This window comes from Columba livia, chromosome 8 (assembly GCF_036013475.1).
Source record: "Columba livia isolate bColLiv1 breed racing homer chromosome 8, bColLiv1.pat.W.v2, whole genome shotgun sequence".
NCBI classification, from domain to species: domain Eukaryota; kingdom Metazoa; phylum Chordata; class Aves; order Columbiformes; family Columbidae; genus Columba; species Columba livia.
Genome location: NC_088609.1, coordinates 16,229,263 through 16,250,106, shown reverse-complemented (window position 1 = coordinate 16,250,106; position 20,844 = coordinate 16,229,263). Strand labels below are relative to the sequence as shown.

The window sequence follows — 20,844 nt, the reverse complement described above, 5'->3', positions numbered from 1 at the left end:
TGTGGCATTAAGAGAAACCCCCACTTGCACCACGGCTGCCTCCTTGCTCGCTTGCTGCCTGCCTTCGGTTGACCTAGTTGAGTCATGGGGAGATGCTGAGCGAGAGACATCCTGAGCTGTGGTTGGTACTGACACTGCCCTGGGGAGAAAAAGGTGCTTCTCCCGAGGGTCATTCCCTGCCCCACGCAGGCAAGGGGACCAGGGGCAAGAGGTGAGCACCCCAAGGCAGGGCTGGTGGAAAGGGCTGGCCCTTGCACCCATGCCATGCCAGCCTAGCCCACTTCCCGATACTGCCATCCAGAGGGAAAAGCTGATTTCTCTTCCTCTAGCAAGAGTGACCTGGTGGCTTGCTCCCAGCCAATGCATGGGAGAGACGGCACAAGCTGAAGGCACAGGTCGGGTAGGGGGGAAAGCAGCTGAGCTCAGTCAGGGTAAGCCCCTGTGGGGACCTGGCTGGTTGCTAAACGCCCATTCAGACATGCTAAGCACATTCAGACACGTTCATTGCTTGCAAGTGCTTTTCTTGCTCAAGTTTCAAAGGCAATACATCCACCATTCCTTAGTGTGTCTTATCTGATCATTGCCCCTCCATGGGACCCATCCTGGGCAGTCCCAGGGAGCCCTGTGGGGACAGGTCATGAATCTGACCTTTCTCCTGCAGCTGCCAAACCGGCAGTGCTAGCATCAGCTGTGGTGCTCCACATACCCAGGAGGGCTGGGACACAGAAAGCCTTTCCTGGGAAAAAGAAATAGAGATTTATTATTCTTTGTACTAAAGGTTGCGCAGAATTGGGCAGAAAGACAGATCTTTCTCTTTTTTTTTTTTTTAAGGCTTGTGTGTGCAAACCTTTTTTTGTAGGGAAAGAGATCAAAAAGAGAAAAAAAGTCCTCACATGGGAGAGCATGTTATGGGCTATAAAAGCACATGAAGAGCTCTACCTGCAGAGGCTGGAGCAGGTTCAGCTCGTTACTCATCAGGAGAGCATCCCTGGGACAGCTGAGGCCTCTCCAGCTATAAAAGGAGCAGGGCTGGGGCTGGGGCTCCCTCTGCTTGGGGGTTTGCCCGAAGTAGAGCTGGGACAGCCAGGCTTTGCTTCACCTCTTATGGTGCCATGGATGGGATGCAGGTGAACCCCGGCAGCCCTGCCCCGACACCGCCGTGAGCTTCCACTAGAGCTGGTGGATCCAACCAGTGCAGTTCCCTCCCTGGCCAGGGCAGACACTGTGAAAGGAGAAGCAGCACTGTAAAAACCAAGGTAATCTGGGCCCTTGAAGGGAGCTAAGCATGTTGGCAGGGAAAGGCAGGAAGATGTGCCAGGAGAGGTTTAGGTCAGGCATTAGGAAAAGGTTCTTCCCCCAGAGGGTGGTGGAGCACTGAAACAGGCTCTGCAGGGAGGTGTCACAGCCCTAAGCCTGACAGTGTTCAAGAAGAGACTGGACAACATCCTCAGACACGTGGTGTGAACTGTGGGGTTGTCCTGTGCAGGGACAGCAGTTGGACTCTATGATCCTTGTGGGTCCCTTCCAACTCAGGACATTCTATGATTCTATGAAAAGCGGTCTCAGAGGAATAAACTTTCCTTGCTCAGATTCAAGTTACCTGTTGCATCTGTACTGAAGATGCAACAGAAAAAAAATCAGTCCTTTAATGTTCTAGCGAAGAGTCCCTAAACACTGGATGAGGAAGAGATGATTTAACAAGAAAAAGATGTCACGAAATCCCTGAGTTATAACTTACTGGTTTTGTAGTCTTGCAGTGAAAATATTTAACAGCTGTTAATGTCAGCAGGGGAGCCTGTCCAGAGGGTTGTAGCTATTTGAAAGAAAATTAAAAGCAATAAATGTTCCAAATATCTGTTTAATACGTGAGCTCTAGGGCACTGGAGGGGAGAGAGGACACTGCTGGGGAGGCAGGTGGTCATAGAGCCCCTGGGTTACTGCATGTGCTTTGGTGAGAAACTGGGAAACTCTACCTGTCTGCCCAGCAAAGAAAGCAATTGCCCAAAGGTGCGTGGGATGCCGGTATGAGCCTTCTGAGACCGCACAGGACTTTCTGTGGGATGTCTCAGGGAAGGAGCAAATGGGGGAAAGGGAGGGATCAAGGCAGTTTTCAGAGGAACCAGCGTGGGAAAATAAAGGGGAAAAGGGGACAAAAGGGAATGCTTGGATTTGTGTCTGGCTGTGCTCTGTGCCTGATCACTGCAGCATATCCTGTCTGCTTATTGAACCCTCTTTAGCTGTTTTCCTGGTGAGGGTCTCTGCTCGCTGGGCAGGGGTGTGGATGGAGGCTGGAGTGCTGGTGACAGAGGGGCACTGTGGGGCTCAGCAGCCGGAGAGACTGGGGTGTAGGTGGGTACAGCAGCGTGTGTGATCACTAGCAAACAGAAAGCCAGGCCAGCTGGAAACTCACATAAAAGGCTCAGGAGTCATGAGGATAGATTGGGGAGACTGTGTGTCTAAAACCAGCAGCTGGAGGAATCTGTATTGTGTATATGTATGTATATATTGTCTGCTAATGGGCTTTCATCGTGATAAGTCAGAGAGGGGAGCAGGATGAGCCCACTGGTGCTGTTTGTGTGACAACTCTGCATTTGTTGCCTGTGCTGATCTGCATATCTGACTCTGTCTTTATATATATATATATGCATACTGTGTGTGTATGTATACATTTACTGTGTGCATGTACACTTAGCCTTGTTGCTGGCTGGAACCGGGGAACCAGGGCTGTGGCAGCTTTACCTCTACCAGGCTGCCAGATGTGGCAAACCTTGACACAAACCAACCTCAGCAGGACACTGCTATGAACCCACACCTGCCTGCAGAGAAGTGTCTCCTTTCAAGCCCCCTCTAGCGTGGCTGGGGAGTTGGGGGTGCTGGCTGCAGGCAAAGGAGCCCCAAACATGCCCCTAAAGCTCAGCTGTGTTCATGTCTTTGTGGGTAAGATCAGGGAGGGTGCTTGTATTTCACTCGAGGACTAGTGAAAGTGGCTGGTGAAGAAGAAAACAAACAGGTCAACTGCAAATATGGGTGGTGAGGGGCAGACTGCTCTCCCCACCTGGGTTTTGTCCTGCTCCATCCCTTGCACGTGTGCCTGCGTCCCTTGGAGCTGGCAGCAGGACGGCTGCCTGGGAAGGGCAGGGAGCCAGAGCCCCTGGGGGCTCTGCCTGTGCCCACAGCCTTCATGCTGTTCCCCACTTTCAAGCCCGCGGGAGCACGAGTGCTGCTGTGTAATACAGAGAAAACCTCCAGCCAGGGTTAGTCATCTGGGTCTCCCAATACTGCCTGGCAGCCCCCTGAGCTGGGGCTGTGGAGCAGCTGGACGCACTCATCTGTAGAGCCCCCGCACATACTGAAATACCCAGCCACGCGATGGCTGCGGGCGCTGCCATCCGCAGCACCCATGGGTGGCTCCTGCAAGCACACGTAGCCTCATGTCTGCTACGGTATGCAGCCCCGGGGAAATGGGGACTGGCTGCTTGTTTTATAGTTGTAAGAGAATTGTAATGCCCTGCTGTGTTACTGGCTTATGCTGTGAGGACGGTGCCATCAGCATTAGATGAGCCTGAAAGCTGGAGGCACCCTGGGAGAAGGGGCCAAGGACCACTTTTTTTTTTTTTGGAGATACGGACCTTTTCTCATTTCACCCAAAAGTAAAAGTTTAAACCTATGGAAACCTTGTTGTAGTAAGGCCTTTTCAGTCATCCATTCAAGCTGCATCTAGACAATTAATTATTTGGAAATAAAAGGAATAAAGAATAAAAAGAGAAAACTAATGTGGCAGACAGAAAGAATCTGCTCTCATAGCAAAGATTGGTACCAGGTCCCAGCAAGCTCCCTCCTGCGGGGTCTGGAGAAGGAAACAGTGATGCTGTGGGGAGAATCTCTGTTGGGACTTGTGGGTGACCAGGGTGAGCATCAAGAGAGTTTCCAAAGGATTCAGATGGACATTTCCTAATATAGAAACTGCTAAGCTGGATGCAAGTGCTGTACTGGGTGCTTTTTACAGTGAGTAAAGATGATTTAATTGCTGAAGTGGTCAGGGCTTAAGGAGTAGTGACCACAATCTGATTATAGTCAGTTATGAGCAAACAGAGGGCAGCTCTAACCAGTAATACAGCTACTAGATGCTTCAAAAGGGACTAATATAAATTAGGAGAAATTATGAGCAACACTGACCAGGTGGAAAAAGCAATAACTAAATGACTATGAATGGAAAGTTAAAGAGGTCTTTAAGAAGTGTTTAGTGAAGGAAACAATTTAGCCAGAAGTTTAACCTGACAGCTGTTAAAAATGTGAAAACAAGAAAGGGGAAGGGTTCATATTGTTAATGAGGTGCTATAAAACATCATGCTGGTCAATGTATTTGTGTTGACACCAGATCTTGATTCAGTCTCTGGAGTTCCATAACTAATGGGTAAATATTTGCTGATGAAGCTGATGGTAAAGTGGTATTGCAAGCATCCTCATTAGAAAAGGATGAGCCTGTCATCCCAATAAAACACCTGCAAAGGGATGAAGTGACCCATCAAGTAGGAAATGGTACTGCATGAAGGTCTTTCTCACTGGGTTTGGCTGGGTCAGGAATGATGTCTAATCCTTCTCCATCTCCTTAATACAACAGTGTTAAGTAAACGTAAGGCCATCACCACTGTTTAAAAAGCACAAGTTGCCCCAAGATAGAGGGACACATGGTAGAGGCTGGGATTTGCAGACAGAGATGTTGCAATCTCCAGCCTGTCTCTTTCCTGGAAAAGTCACCAGCTCTTAATCCTTCCTCTCCTTACTGTAGTCTCTGCTTGCCCACCACCCATCTGCTCATGCTTCACTCTAGCTGTTTAAGGGAGCTGCTATAATAATGCTAATAAGAGGTTGTACCTGCAAATGTTGCCCCAAACCCTGCTCACAATTCCTATCATCATGTTTAAAATAAGTGAACATGTTAGAGACCTGCAGAAATAAGCAGGAGGTGCAATAAACCCCTATTTTCAGGACGGATGACTTTGGGAGCATTTTTGCTGGCCAAAAAAGCTCCCATTGGGGTGATGAGGGGAAGCAGATGGGTTGATGATGACAGTGCCAGGTAGGAAAGAGAAACCACTTAACCCAGAGCAGAGCTGCGTGAGGAGTATCACCAGCTTCATGTTCCCTCCTAGGGGTTTCTAACACTGCAGGAATGATGCTGGTTGAGATGAGGGGGTCTGTGAGACCATCAGCATTTCTGAATGTCACTGTATAATTATTTAATTTTTTCCTTAGGTTGTTGTTTACCAGAAGAATGGCAAAAGATGCATTTGATTTTGTCTCCTGATACATTATGATAGTAGGGTATGGTGGGATTTCTGACTGAAGCAGCTACTGAGGAAAAGGAAGGGAGATTGATATGAATAAGTTCACCTTGACCTTTTAAAACTGCCACAGTGAACGCTTAACCCCTGCCCACTCAGCTGATACTGTGGTTAATGAAAGCCACTCCGAGGAACAAAATGCACAGTCCACAGGGGCTCACCGCTCAGGGCAAAGATCACCACCAACAACGGAAGATCTCCCGTCACGTCAAAAAGGGGGCTGCAGCTGACATTTGGAAACCTAACAGCTCTGGTGTGAAATGTGGTGTCTGCCAGCTGAGGGAACGCTGACTGGGCTTGCTGGGAGGTCTGCCCTGCTGCCCACCGGGGCTGTGCTGAACACCACGATGCTGCTGATAAAAACTGCCATTAATGCACAGCCCTTCCCTGGTCATGTGCACGCTCACAGATGCCACGTGTCCTGTCCCGGAGCACTGGGCACACTGCAGTCCATAAGAACCAAGAAAAGCCACCAGCGCTGTCAGAGGGGCAGGTCCAATCCTGCCTGGCTTTGCCATGCCCAGCACAGCTGCAGCTTAGCATTGAGTCCTCTGGGAAAAAAGCCTTCTCTTGGCCCAAGGACTGTAACAGCCAAGGAAAAGGACTCTGCATACAGCAGTGAGGAACCAGCAGCCACTGCATCTAGCTCAGAAAAATCCCTGCACAGCACTCTGGGATGAGGTGCAGAGGGATTACCCCAGTGCCGATGCTCCTCTTTTGGGATCTCCTCACAAAATCCTGGCTCCATACAAATGTCAATATTTTTATTTGTCATTTCACAGTGTATTCACAATTTCATTCTCTATTTTACACTGCCAGAAGTAGCCTAACATAAACTCCTTCCTACTGGCTCAGTGCCTCTGCTGGCAGAAATTCTTGACATGCACATGAGCCAAAGAGCAGGAAAAAAAACCACATGGAAGTCGAATCAAGAGTGAAAGAGAGATCACGTGGTTCTGAGACACTGAAGTACAAGTCCACACACTTGTTAGACAGAATTCCTTGATTTTGAAAAATAATTCTGGTTTAGTAATAAAATACTTTATTTCTGAAGTGGACAGAAACATTAAATGGCAATAGCTGAGGCATATGCTGACCAGCAGGACATGGATTAAAATCTTGCCTTTGTAACACTTTGCTTTATCCCCCCTCTTACATAACTGTGAGGCTTCCTTTGCTAGTTCTTATTGTTTTACTAAACCAAACCATGCGACCTGTTATTCTCAAGGCAAAGACAACCTTGGAGGAAACTAAGTGACCACATATTACTTGACTGCTGCAATGAGAGCAACAGCACTGCTCTCTTAGTAATTTATTCCAAATGGAAGCCAAACTTTTAAATTACCGGCAAAGACTACAGGGAAGAACTAAAAGGCCAGATCAGACCCGTGAGTGTGTCCACATTCCTGCTTGGCTTGCCAGAGGATCCCCAAGGTGAAGATCACATTGCACAAAGGCAGGTCCCAAGAGGACAAGGTTTATCTGTGCATTTTGACAACAAACCATCAATACTCACTCAACCAGCTCTGCTTCTGCTGGGCAGCAGTTTTGTACAGACCATGTTTCATTAATATTATGAAAAAGAACATCAAAGCTATTACTGAAGACACGGTGAATACCCACAGCTGCTCCTCTGCCCAAGAGGCTGCCTTGCCCAAGACATCAGGTTTTCGTTCTTGGAAACCCACATTGGTTGCTGTTAATTTCCTTTTTCTTTCTAGATGTTTACAAACAGTTCAGTGGTTGTTCCACTGTTTCTCTGAGATGTTAAACTCTCCTACATAACTTTCCAATTCCTCCTTTTGGGGAAGCATGGGCACTTTCATAGTAAATGGGAACTAAATTGAGAAGAGTACCAGTAAGGGCTGCCAGGCCTCAGGCAACAGCCCTCACCCTGTGACACGAATACCTGGGGTGCTCTGCATGGTCTGGGTGCTGTGGTCTGCAGTGAGGATGCTCTTTGCCCCATCCTGCTGGCTAGAAACCAGGAAAAAAAAAATACAACAAACAAAAAGCCCAAAAACAACAGCAAGACATACTGCCAACTAAGTCTGGTTTCCTCCAGTCTTTGCTGGAATAATGTTGCTGCATGTGCCACTTAGAGGGATTTTGCCGGAAAATTACTGAGGGGACCATGTAACCACAGTCTGCTGCAGAGTGCCAACAGGCTCACAGAGCCCCAAAGCTGCCTCAGCCTGCCTGCTCACCCCATCACTATGATGACTGTAAAGGGTTGAGTAAAACCCCAAGAGAATCCAGCTTTACGGTCCCTGTGGAAGAGGGACCAAAATAATTTTGGTTAACACAGCAAGTTTTGGCAGCCTGTGATGCATCAGGGTGCTGGAAGCCAGGAAGGTTTCATCTAGGAGGGACAGCAGGGGTTCTGATAGCACATGTCTAAAGCCACCCAGTCTGCATGCACTTGGGTTTTCATATGCAGGGCAGGAGGACGAGCTAAAGGCAATTAAAACTGTGAAAGACAGTCTGTGCATAGGTGTCATGATGCCTCTGAATGAGCTGTCCTCCTTCCTGTTTCGGACACAATGCCAGATACATTACTTGAAATGTAGCTTTCAGTCTTCAGTGCTACCGGTATTGTTAACCCAGTCTGAGCGACACTTGCACTGGGGGTGTACAGAAATGACAAGGCAATTTCAGAAATACATATGAACAACCTCCACCCACATTTTTTTTTAGAATTTTAGAAACAAAACCAGTGCAAGATCCAGAGTCTGGAAGGAGATGGGTGAGAGCTCATGTCTGGTTTAAAGGCACATCCTCAAAATGTGAGAATTACAGGATCACATGAGTTTGGAACATTTTAGCTCAGCATCCTGGCATTTTTGTAGAAAATAAACAGCAAACAGCGAAACCAGGTTTCCTTTTCTGGAGAGAGCAGGAAGGGAGCACCAAGGGCGTAACAGCCCAGGCTGCTTGCGCTCGATGGAGCTGCTCTGAGACACGGCAATGCCTGGTCTTCCAGGAAAGCAGCTGTGGCATGACGATTGCATTCTCTCATTCTGTGATTCCCCACCAACACCCTGACAAGTTCGCTGGTAGGCTGTGCAAGACCTGTAGCTGCCTCTGCAGATGCTCACTGCCGGCTCTCACTGCAGGTAGGAAAGCAGGTATGGGGCAGCCCTGGCCCCACAGCCCTGCTCCGTGCCCGTCTGCTTCAGCTGCAGCTCCAGCCATGAGGGCTGCAGGCTATGGGGTCTGGGGACACACTGCCCGAGACATCCCCATGGCAGGAACCTCTGGGCATGGAGAGGCACTTGCTTAGGCATCACACAGTCCTCCCTGAGCCTGTTCTGCTGGATCGGGACAGCTGGGTCCCAGCTTCCCAGCCACGACTGCCATCCGTTGGCACTGCAGGAGGCGAGACCCCCACCCATAGGGGAAGAACACACAGATGGATTTGTTCCCCACCCGAAAGCTGTTTTGAAGCCACCTTTGAGATTTCTTCATCTCCAGAGTGTCTGTGGGCTCACCCCTGCCACCAAGCCCTTTATGGATGGGCACCGGGGCCACAAGTAGGGTGAATGTTTTTCTGGGGACTTTTAAACAAACACCTAAATGTGGCAGGACGTTGATGATCCACAGAACCAAACAATCTCCTTCTCCACATCCCTCCAGCCTCATCAGGCAGCACCCCAAGGTATCACTTTGCTACTCTGCAAGGTTTGGACAAGCCCAAGGCTGGTCACAGCTGATGTTGAGCTTGGTGCAGGGCTACCCAGGCTCTCAGGGGTGGTGTGACGGCCAGGTGTCAAAGTCCTGCCTCCAAACTCATGCTCTAAATCAGAGGGAACCCCTCAGAGGCAGCACAAACTCTCCTTGTTGCAGGTCCAGTCATACTTCTGGACAAGGACAGGTGATTATGGGGTTGTTCCCAGGACCTCTTATTGGGCTGGTGCTCGGCTGGGGGCTCCAGGAGACCCCAGTGAGTGGCGACCAGCAAAAGCAGAACAAGAATTTCTATGTACTCAAGAGTGAATGGGGAATGGGAAATGTGAAAGCTGAACTTTCTTCAGTAGGTTTCCATGACACTTGGTTTGCTCTTGAAATAAACACTAGAGTGTATTCCTGATTCAATCCACCAGCTACCAGCAACTCAAGGTTATTTTTCAAGAATGAGGGTAGTGAGGGTAGGGTGTCCTCACAGCAGGCTGCTTATCCAGATGCTGTACTGCCCCCTTCGTTTGGTTTATGTTTATAGGAAATACCCTTGTGTTGACGGAAAAACACATGAAAGAACATTACTCTTGCAGAATACATGTTTGTCGTGACAGGCTGAGAGAGCGCATTTTGGGGAAGGGCAACTTTCCGACAACTCATCCCTGAAAGACAGACAATAACACTCCCAATGGATTTCATCCTCACTGGGAAGAGGCAGCACCTAACTTCAGTCATGACATGCTAATTTACAACAGAAAAAACTTCTGGCTAAAAGAGCAGCAGAAAGAGCAGTGCTGGACGGCCCCCCAAAACAATACAAGCCTGTCACCCAAAATAAGCACAGGAGATGGTCCCTGCTGCAGACAACTGACATTTAGCAGCTCCGTGCATCACAAGCAAATGTCACAAGGAGACCAAGCGAAGGGGATGTGCTGGTGTCTCAAGGAACAGGCAGTCCTCTTCCAAGAGGGAAGCCTGGGTGCCCAGGGATGCTCCTCCAAATGCATTCCCTGGACTGCAGGTTTCAGTGGGTGCAAAAAGGGATGTCCCCTGAGCAGTTCTCCATTTTCTCCCTCCTAGACTTCATGCAGCATCCCATGGCTTTAAAGCCAGAAGACAAAGATAAAGAGAAATGGCAAGTGCGTGTTTTCCCTCCAGTTCTTTTTGCCATTCACCTGTCCCACATCCCTTCCTAATTGCTTCTTTACAGAAAAGAGATTTCAGGAGCATTGTATGCTGCTAACAAGGGAGGGAGCCAGCCCTGTAAACCCAGTAAACCCCCCAACAAGAGGCTGAACAAAAAGATGAGAACTTTTACTGACAAAAGACTGAGTGAAGACAAGCACTGTCCACCCAACTCTTAGCTATTGTTGGAAATATCACATATCAAGACATCCACAGCTGAAGGTATGAAAGACATAAACACATATACTTTCAAAAGCCCTTACTCAAAACTGAACTGGGATGCAATAAATCAGCCCCCACATTCACACACACACAAAAAGGAAAAAAAAAAAAAAAAAGAAAGAAAGAAAGGAAGGAAGGAAGGGGAAATTCAGATTAGTCACAAAGAAGTTCCCCCGCCTGCTTCTCTGTGTGCATAAAGCAGCCTCCTGAAGATACTTTCTTCACCTCTGTTCTTGGGACAGGAACTCATCTGTCCCCTGCTCCTCCGGGCTCCTGCTGTGCTCCTGGCCCTGTCCCCAGCAGCTGCTGGCAGCTTGGCTGAGATGGAAGGACAGCCAGATGTAGAGCCCAGAAATGAAGACCAGATGGATTGCAAAAGTGAACCTGCAGAGGATGAGTGGAAGAGCTGGCAAAGAGGACAGGCTAGGAACACGTTACACCTTGTGTCCGCGACTGCTCAGTGGATATTACTGCTTGCCTGCTTGATTTACCTTGGTATAGATTCTCTGCAACCCTCAAAGGTAAGAGCCCATGTTCAACCCATTGCTTGCTGGTCTGTAAAGTCTTGTATGGGCTTTTTTGGCTTTTTTTTTTTTTTTTTTTTAGAAAAGTAAAAAGCATTTAGGCTTATCCCTATTCAAACCACAAGTTTTTAATCCTTTCCTTAATGATTATCATTCTATTTTTTACATTTCACATATTGGCAGGCTGGTGGACTGCCAACAACTTTTCACTTATGCACCAGCTACTTCTCCTCCCACATCTTCTCCAGGAGCTATGCACCACTTTAAAGCTTGTTGTGCTTCATCTTACCAGAGAGTTCATTCTTTCCACCCACTTGGACTTGTTAGAGAAGCAAGCCAGGCATGTAACCATGCAAGGGAGGGATGGCCTCATGCTCTGGGTTCTCTGCTGTTCAATGAAAACCCTCATGCTCTGCAGAAGTTTCACTGACTTCAGTCTCATGGTGGTTATTAAACTGCAGAATGATGATCCCGAAACACATTGAAAGGTAACACTTTTCATTCAGTTCAGTGCTCTTTTCCTTTCACTACTTTGGGGAGGGAAGTTGCACTGGAAGCCAATGGAGAAGGGCAAGCTATCGCACTGCTTGAGATGCAGAAACCTCTCCTGGGTCACACTCTGGTTGTGACTCCTCATCCCTCAGTTTCTCTCTCTTCTGTAAATATGTTAATTCAAATCCTCCTCCTCCAGAGGATTTGCTTGTGAGCCTTGCAAACCCAAGAGAGCAGGAGCTGAGGAGGGGACACAGTACGTGCCTGGAGTTTCCCTTCCTCAACACAAACAACAGAAACAGGGTGATCGAGGAGCAGCGAATGCAGCAGAGGAAAAGTTCAGGCCCTGGGAGTCACCAGAGGACCTTTTCAGTTTTAAACATTTGCTAACTGCAGGCTCAGAGCCGGTTTCTATTATTTTAAGCAGATAGCAATGATGTCCTGTTTTGACTGCATCATGGTGTGCAGGAGCGATCTCACAGGCAGTACACAGGGGGATTTCATCACACCGGAATTACAAAGCTCAGTAGGATAGCGATGATCTGGCCAATAAATGTTTGCAGAAGAGGCAGCGTTACCCATTTGACTTTTGGGACAATTTAGGGAGATGGACTTCATGGAAGTCAGCAGCATCACAACAGCAGGCTGAGAGTACTGGTCTGTGGGTGCAACAAAGAGGATGTCCCTGATCTTGGGAAGTGTCCTTCTGCTCCCCAGGGCTGGAGAGCACCACGCTAACTTTAATACCAAGACCCGTACCTGTGTTTTTTTCATAGCAAGACCATATTTGAATTACATTCTATAGACCTGACAACTCCTAAAAAAACCAAACCAAACCAAAAAACCCCACCCTGTACTGTTCTGTGAAAGAACAGCGCAAATGACATGGCACATACTCAGGAAAGTCTGTGGCCCAGATTGTTCTTAACAAAACAGGACAGTGACCTGGTTCCTGTCATGGTGCTGCCTGAAGAACAAGCCTCAGTTGTGATTTCCAGCTGAGCAACAGTTGAAAAAAAAAAAAAAAAGAAGTAGTGATAGCCTGTTTTCACATCTGCAAGACTCATGTGTCCCCATTTCTGCTGGAATTGTCTCCTCCTGCCACAGCAGCTGGGATCTGGGGTGTGTTAGAAGGGGGGTGGTCAGTAGGGCTAGAGAGGTTCTCCTCCCCCTCTACTCTGCACTGGTGAGACCACACCTGGAATATTGTGTCCAGTTCTGGGCCCCTCAGTTCCAGAAGGACAGGGAACTGCTGGAGAGAGTCCAGCACAGGGCAACAAAGATGATGGAGTGAAGCATTTCCCTTATGAGGAAAGGCTGAGGGAACCGGGTCTCTTCAGTTTGGAGGAGACTGAGGGGTGACCTTATTAATGTTTACAAATATATAAAGGGTGAGCGTCACAAGGATGGAGCCAGGCTCTTCTTGGTGACAACCAATGGTAGGACAAGGGGTAATGGGTTCAAACTGGAACACAAAAGGTTCCACTTAAATTTGAGAAGAAACTTCCTCACAGTGAGGGTAACAGAGCACTGGAACAGGCTGCCCAGGGAGGTTGTGGAGTCTCCTACTCTGGAGACATTCAAACCCGCCTGGACGCCTTCCTGTGTAACCTCATCTAGGTGTTCCTGCTCTGGCTGGGGGATTGGACTAGATGATCTTTTGAGGTCCCTTCCAATCCCTAACATTCTGTCATTCTGTGATCTGGCCCTGGGTAGGCCACTCACATGCGTGGTCAGGGTATGAAACCACCCCAATGGCAAATGCATGGGAGGTAAAAACCTTGAGCAGCTGTTGGGAATTCAAAGGCTTCTAATGATCTGTTGCAGGACGATTTTTCCTGAATTGGGCAGGGTAAAGTGCAGGAGGAGTAACCATGCAGAGATTTAATGTAGATAAGGAAGACATGGCCATAATCCTAATATCTCCTGGGGTGGAGAAGGTACAACCCACTTCCAGTGCACAGTTGTCTGCAATCTGTGTGACACGGGGAGTCATGCACATGATCACAACGGTTCTCTCAATCAGCACAAAGTGCTACAGTCCCCTGAGATTTGCACTTTGTGCACTACAAACCTATTCCTGAAACTTCTGCCACATGTCACAGCTGTAGACACAACGTCCCAGACAGGAGGAAGCCTCATGTTCAGGCATTCAGAACAGCCAAGAATGATGTGGAAATGTTGTGTGTAAATGATACAGGGAAATCTAATGCAGTCAGTAAGGAGCACCTCTCCACCCTCAGCCCTTCTGGCACCCTTGTAAGAAGGTAGAACAGAGAAAGAGGGGTGACTTTGTTACTAGCTCCCAAATGCCCTTCCAGTCCTACAGTACGTTCTGTCCTCAGCAGACTTTACCAGTGGATAATTGCAAAGTACTCTGAGATCGCACAATAACGGGCAGAGATATGTAAAACATGTACTTTCATTGAAACAAGGCTCATATTCTTACAATTACTACAAGTTTGTCACCCAGCCTGTGTTTAGTACACCCTGTCCAGCAGTGGCCAGATCAGACAGATTGCGGTGGATGTTGTTTGACCTCAGAAGCTTAGCAGTCCTGTGTTTAGCTATGGTCTTGTTGGGAAACTACCTGGAAATCCCAGCTATCTGAGCCAAAGAGTGAAATGCTTGAGCACTTAGGTGCCTAAGGAAAGAGCAAGTGTAAGACTCCAGCTTATGAGGCAATGGATAGAATCAGTAATGTCAGCAGAGAAAGCTCCACCAGAGCCAGCGTGCAATACAAGCTTGAATTTGGTAGTCAGATCCAGCGTTGCCAGTGGAGCAAGCAGCAGAGCATCAGCTGCGGCAAGACTAGAGGGTGCCAGAGCAGACCTTTCCCATGACCAGCACCCACCTCAGGCTCCAGCACAGACTGCTCAGAGCAGCCCAGCTCCAAACTCCTTCCCCGCCACTTGTCTTTACCAGGGCACAGCACTGAACCTGCAGATTTGCATGTCTGTGCTCACTCTCTACCCTGTTCCAACACTTTCCCTGTGCTCAGAGGGAAGGGGCTGCTCTGCTCCTGTAACATGTGAGGCCAAATACATGAAAGTCAGTCCAACACGCATCTCACCAGACCACCTTCTCCCTTAGGAAAGCCATAGCATAGGTAAAGAGAAGAACACAGACCAGTGGGGCTAACCTTTCACTCTTTAATCGGGCAAAATACTGAAGACTTGTGGTTGTGAAGACACTGCAGATTTGGGCCTCCTGTGGTTAAGATGAGAGATGGGTTTGAGATGCAAAGTTCAGATTTAAAAATCTAATACAGAAGCTTGGTGTGTCACATATCTGATTAGTAAGATACACACTTCTATATTTGCATTCACTTTTTTCTGTTATAAAATGCAAATTCATTTTAAACTTATCTTAATGCAATTCTAAGGAACCCACTGAGAGACACACATCCAGTAACGGCCTGACACAAAGTGCAGGCAACCATAAACCCAGACCCACCTCTCAGTGCCTGTGGGAGGGGGTGAGACAGCAGGGGCACGGCTGGGTCCCAGCTCTGCAAAGAGACATTCCTGGCTTTAAGGCAGAGTCGAGGGGATTGTACAGAACAGGCTTTGCACCCGAGGTTCTTCCTTATTGCTTGCTCTGACTCGATTACATTCACTGGGATGTTTTTCTAAACAGGACCAACGCTACTTGGTGCGCTCTGGAGGGCTCTGCACCAGGCTGAAAATCAGACTGGCTAGGAACTGCTCTAAAATCGTATTGTATAATAATGAAAATAACGATATAAAAACAAGTAAAGAGCTGGCCAGCTGACCACCGTGCGAGCTGAGGCTGCCCGCCGCGCTTTCGGAGGCGCAGACCCCTCCCGGTGGCGAAATGAAAGCGACAGCTTCGAGGGGCCCGCAAGGTGCGGTAACGAGGATTTCTCTTGTTTGTTTCTTTTTTTTCAGAGCGACAAAATCCCGTGGACTCACATCCGATACACAGGTGGGTGGGCGTCGGGGCTGGGGGGACCACCACGGGAGGGCTCCCGGGGCCCTGCAGCGCAACCCCCGGTCCCTCGGCCGGTGCCGGTACCCACGGCGCGCTGCCCCGCCGCCTTCCGCCGGCACCCGGCGGGGCTCCCGGCTTCTCCGCAGCGCTGCCCCACTTACGGAACGGCTCCCGGCTCCCCACGGCGGTTCCTGGGGCACCGGTAACCCGGGGGGGCTCCCGGCTTTGCCACGCACCGACCCGCGGTCCCCGGGGACCGCCGTGGCAGCCGGGAGCTCCTAAAATGCCGGAGTCTGTTAAGTGCTCCGCATCACTGCAATGCCTATTTCTGCTGGGGGAGAACTGTGCCGGGAGAGCTGTCTGGGGGGAGAGGGGCCAAATCTGACCCACTGCTGCCAGGTGCAAAACCAGACAAAAAGGGCTTTCCCGGAGCAGAAGAATCCAAAAATCTGGGTGGATTTCTTCAGTTGTTACCTAGCTACTAAAACAAGCTTTCACTCTGCAAAAGAAGGAGAAAGTATTTTCGGGAGTCTACTGAGTACACAGAGTATGTTCTTGGGGTATTTCTGAAACAAGTCAATGATTTCCTGATCTATGAAAAATGTAAATGATTTCCTGAGGAAGAGCGAGCAAGCGTACATACGGCAGCAGAAATAGCAGTGCTCTGCATGCCGACTTCATTGCATGTTTTGTAAGATACCATACCTGAACGTTAGAAACAAATACTAAGATTTTTAAATATTACAAAAATACTGTTGACAGTTTTACTTGCAGTTAGTATTGTCAGGTAGCAAGAGTTTAACCTAATAGAAACCCATGTTTCTAGAGAAAAAGCTTGAGAAATTCAGCCTCAGCCCACAGGGGCTGTGTTGTCTGCCGGGAGATCTTCTGCTGATGTCCCAGGGGTTTTCAGCTGGTGTGCCCAAATCCCAGGAGAATAAACAGGGAAACATTTCCAGCATAGCTGTAGGAACTGTTACTGATTGTTCCAAGAGAGAACCTTTCATGCTAAGTTGTGGTTTAATTTCTTCTGACTGCTCTGTATTCATGTGTTTCTTCCATTTCTATCTCTACACTGCTCTTCTATCCTGTACGCCTGTCTTCTGTAAAAAAAAAGACCCCAGATCTGAAGGTAAGGATTTAGGCTACCAGCATCTCCAGAGAAAGCACTTTTTCTCCTCCTTCAAGCTTTGATCACTTTTTTCTCTTCCTATTTACTGTCTTTATTTTCTGTTCTTTTTAGGAACCTGTACTTCCTAAACTCACAGGGATGATTTACTTACATGTCTATATTTTAAATAAGACATACATATGGTAAATAAGTAGCATGTAAGTAGAAACTTGAAGCAATAATTCATATAAACTGGAGTTTAGTCCAAAAGGCACAGCTTGCTTGGACACAGAAACCTGGAAATTTCCAGTGTAGATTATACCTGTCTAGAGTAGATGGCATTCTAGTTCAAATCTACTCTATTCGCTAGTTCACTCTCTTCCTTTCCTATATTTTTCCACCTTTCCTGAAGTCAGTCCATATAAAACAATTCATTTCCATTAAGACATTTGTCATCACGGGATCATCTTTGCTTTCTTCCATTCTAGGTGAAAGCATCAAAGGAGTAGCCGTGAATCTCACTGCTGAAGTAGGCTCTATTCAGATCAGAAATGGTTCTATCGTGATCCCCTGTGATGGCCTCTACCTACTGTCCTTGAAGGGCAATATCCACTTTTCTGACCTGGATGAGGAGGACTCGCTCAAGCTGACATTGTGGAAGACAGACAAGATGAGCAGCGAGGCCCTCTGGGAAGCCGCTGTCCAGGACAGCGGCACTGCAGTACATCTCACCACAGTGCTCTACTTGTTTATTCAAGACAACATCACCCTGTGCACCAGCTCCAATGCCACCATTGAGGATTTGTCATTCAGCCTTGTGTTAGTAGGTCCCTTCACTTGCCCATTATAGAGGATGACGTATGAAATGTAAGATATAAAGTACAGCCTTTCCTACCCATCCGTTTGCCTGTGGGAGGCTTGTTCTCACAGGCTGCACTTGTACAGGCAGACTGCTCCAGCCTCCCTCCTCGGGGCTGGGGAAAGCCTCTGCTGGAACACGGATAAGTCACAGGACAAACAGGCTTTATATAGTGCATGTTGTGTTCAGCTCTTTGAAGCTCTGTGCAGCTGTTTTGCTACCTAGGATGGATCTTTCTAACACTGGAAAAAATGGATGTGTGGAGCCCTTGGGGAGAACAGAAATAAAAGCCAAAGAATGTCACCTAAGCTTAGCTAATATTCAGAGAAATCCTGGGTTTCTCTTTTTACTTGACGGTATCTTTATATAATACAAATATGCTGTATATTTGCTAAAATAAAAGTCTGGTAAATCAGGAAGATACCTCAAGTGCCTGGAAGCCATTTAGAAAAGGACAAGCTATCCACTCAACAGCCCTTTGCCTAGCAAGGCAGGAGACATGGAAGAGGTGGCAAGGGACTTCCTTTGCAGTGATCATTATAAATATTCTCTGAGAGGTAAAGGCCGCAAAAGGAAGGTGGTATTTTGAAGTGAGCTAATAGGACTGCACCGGATGGCAGAAAGTCCAGACCTGCAGTGACTATGAGCTTTTTAGGAGAAGCTTTTAAGAGCAGAGGCCCACTGGCTTTTTCCAGCTGTCTGCAGAGGACTCCTGAGCTAAGTGAATACCTGGTGGGACGTTTGCATCTTGACACCAGCTCTTGGAGTTAGGCTGAAGGACAATCTCCCCTTCAAGCATATACACACAAACTGGCTTGACCCAAAAATGATCCAGGCGCATTAAAATTTGGAAAAACATGAAGACTCTGGATTTGGTGGGTTCTCCCTAATGGACCAGGTGAAACCTGCAGGTCTGCGTATGCTTTCCTCTGGGAGGATTTAGATGGTTCCCATGACCCATTCCCAAGTAGACCTTGTCACACAGGTATGCACCACAGAGGGGTGCACAGGCACGACCTCCTGCACCTCTGCACCCAAGCACACCCCACCTGGCTCCTGCTGCAGTCAGACACAGACCGCTCCAGCAATCCTTGGCTGCACATCCCTCTTCTCTTTACAGCTTGTGGCTACTGAGGACAAGTCCTGCCCTGCCCGTGCTGCAGGCGGCAGCATGTGATCTGAGCACACCAGAGACTATTCTATGTTTGATTGAAGTCGGGCAGATTTCAAGGGCAAGTTGACTACCTGGCTGCAGTGAACTCCAGCAACATATCGACATCTCACTGCTGGCTGTACACTCCAAAGTCGTGTGGTTTTTTTTTTTTTTTTTTTTTTTTTTTTTTTTTTTTTTAAGTATTTATGTATTTATACTAGAGGCATAAGAATGTTGCTTCAGATTTCTTAGAAACACTGGGAGGGTTCAGACTTCGGGTTGTCAGCACTGAGCTCCTCTTTGCGGATGCTCCCAACACCCTGGAGCGTTCCTGCTACACGAGAACTACGGTGCTGCCACCTGCCTCAGCTCCCCAGCTGACCCGATCCTGGCTGAGCACTCCTAAAGGCAGCTAAGGAAATCTTCCAGGCCCTGGTGAGCTTTTCCACATGCTTTACGCTGCTGTTGACAGGTTGTTTTATGACCTTCCCTACCCAGGGCCAGGCCACAGCCCCAGGGAAACCTCTGTGGCTGAAGTAATTATTCATACAGTGCCAGGAAAAAGTTTTTTCTCATCTCAGGACGGAGAAGCTCTGGACTGGCTTGCAGGATGCTCCTCCTCAGCTGCAAGGGGCATTTTTAGCTCTTATCTCTGGCTGCTCTGCCAGTCACCAAGACCCAAGGCAGCTGCACTCTGACCCCAAGCTGGGAATTGTCACGCTTCCCAGCTGAAGTGAGAATGTGTTTCCCTTCCTAAAAGCTAATAAAACTTTCCTTTGTAACCTGTGGGCTTGCAGTGTCCCTTGGGAGGGGGGGAGCTGGTGAATTATACATTCCCTGTGTTTGAGCAGACATTTTCACTGGTGCGAAAAGTATATGAAATTTTCACACTTTTTTTTTTTCCCCCTACAGCTTTGTTTCAGTTTCCACTCTCCCCAAGGGTATCCAGGGCTGGTGTTTCCCACCGTGGGCTAACAGTGACAGGGCAGGCTGTGGCAGTGGTGTGGACAGCAAGAAAAATTAAGCGTAAACACAAATGGATTTGTACCTCGGAAGGGTGCACTCTTTCCTCTTGTTTCACACACTGATTCCTCTGCACTTTCAGGATGAACTAGACTGACCTACATATGTACATGTACACACACTGTCTTGAAATAAAGGTCAAAACAATTAAATTCCTGCGATTAATTGCTTGAGGGACTGACTATCCTCACCAATAAGCTTCTATATGATCAGCTTCTGTTTTTATCTGGCAACCCTGTCCTCCACAACATTAAAATTCTCTTTGATATGAGAAACATTATTTTTGTTATTGGGGTTGTTAAGGCCTTGTAGGAGCTTGTAGATGGTGCTGAAATCACATCTTACCACTCTGTTCAACCAGGTCAATGCACCAAGATTTTTGGTCACCCCTTGAAGCTCATAGCAGCTGGAGGTGTTGAAGTGCAAGGCTGAACTAGGCAGTTTCTGGACTTAGGGATTCCTAACTCTAGAGAGACAGTGTGTTCCCTTTCCCGTGCTTACCACCACTGAAACGAGACCTCGTGGTCTGCCCCTCACAGGGCTTTCCGTGAGATCCATTTCTCAGAATACAGTCATCAACCGAGGGTTACCTATTCCTCCACAGTTTTAAAGTGATCTCTGCCACTGCTGTGTCTTGGATTTAACAAATGCTTCTACATGAACTGCAGAGGTGGCCACCATGTTTTCCTTCCCTTTTCTCTCCTCTTTCTTACCTCTCTGCTCATGTAAAGCAAGGGACAGGGTGACAAATGTAATGTAAGAGTCACGGTCACCCCTGGGAAGGAGCTGGCCTCACAGCACCCATCAGAGCCGTGGGGCCCTTGTGCTCCAGCTGAGAAAAAACTAGCAAAGGCAGTGCTGAGCAGAGTGGGATGGGGGCTCCTTCCCTTTACACTGGTACAAGAACAAATGTTGGGAAACATTTAATTTACACTCCACATTTCCTCAGAAGTCATCCCCTTTTCTCCCACAAATGGTTAGCAGTAATAGTGGGTAATAGGACTGTGGTTTTTAGACACCACTTACATTTTATCAGCTGACATGAGTCACAGCTATTGCCTGTCTGTTTTACCAGTGAGAGAACACAAGAAAACCAGGGTGTGCATGGCAAAGTCCAATCGATCCCACTGCTCTAAGGCTAGCACTGTTCAGCTCTGAGCTGAAAGCACAGAAATTTAGTTTCCATATTTAAGTATCAAATTGGGAAAGTGTGATATGAAATCAAACAGTGTCCTGCAGCAACTGCTTGGGAAGGTTTGATGACTTAGACTTTTCTCAGCAACACCCCTGACTTCAGC

At 48.0% G+C, this 20,844-nt stretch overlaps 1 protein-coding gene and 1 long non-coding RNA gene across 7 annotated transcripts in view; one reads left to right on the top strand and one right to left on the bottom strand.

Moving 5' to 3' along the window:
• LOC110362682 (uncharacterized) overlaps positions 1 to 20,844 on the bottom strand; it is a 143,808-nt gene that overhangs the window by 8,157 nt on the left and 114,807 nt on the right. The window lies entirely within an intron of this gene.
• Positions 201 to 19,698, top strand: TNFSF4 (TNF superfamily member 4). The gene is made up of 4 exons (XM_065072236.1): positions 201 to 1,256; positions 5,257 to 10,951; positions 15,358 to 15,394; positions 17,000 to 19,698. The coding sequence occupies exons 2-4, from the start codon at positions 10,754 to 10,756 to the stop codon at positions 17,359 to 17,361; spliced, it is 597 nt and encodes a 198-aa protein (XP_064928308.1). The 5' UTR covers positions 201 to 1,256; positions 5,257 to 10,753; the 3' UTR covers positions 17,362 to 19,698.

Excerpts from the sequence above, each read along its gene's own strand:
- TNFSF4 (XM_065072236.1), top strand. The coding sequence starts at position 10,754 with ATGGAAGGACAGCCAGATGTAGAGCCCAGAAATGAAGACCAGATGGAT. Across the intron at positions 10,952-15,357 it reads ATTCTCTGCAACCCTCAAAG|AGCGACAAAATCCCGTGGAC; the intron begins GTAAGAGCCCAT and ends CTTTTTTTTCAG. Across the intron at positions 15,395-16,999 it reads GACTCACATCCGATACACAG|GTGAAAGCATCAAAGGAGTA; the intron begins GTGGGTGGGCGT and ends CTTCCATTCTAG.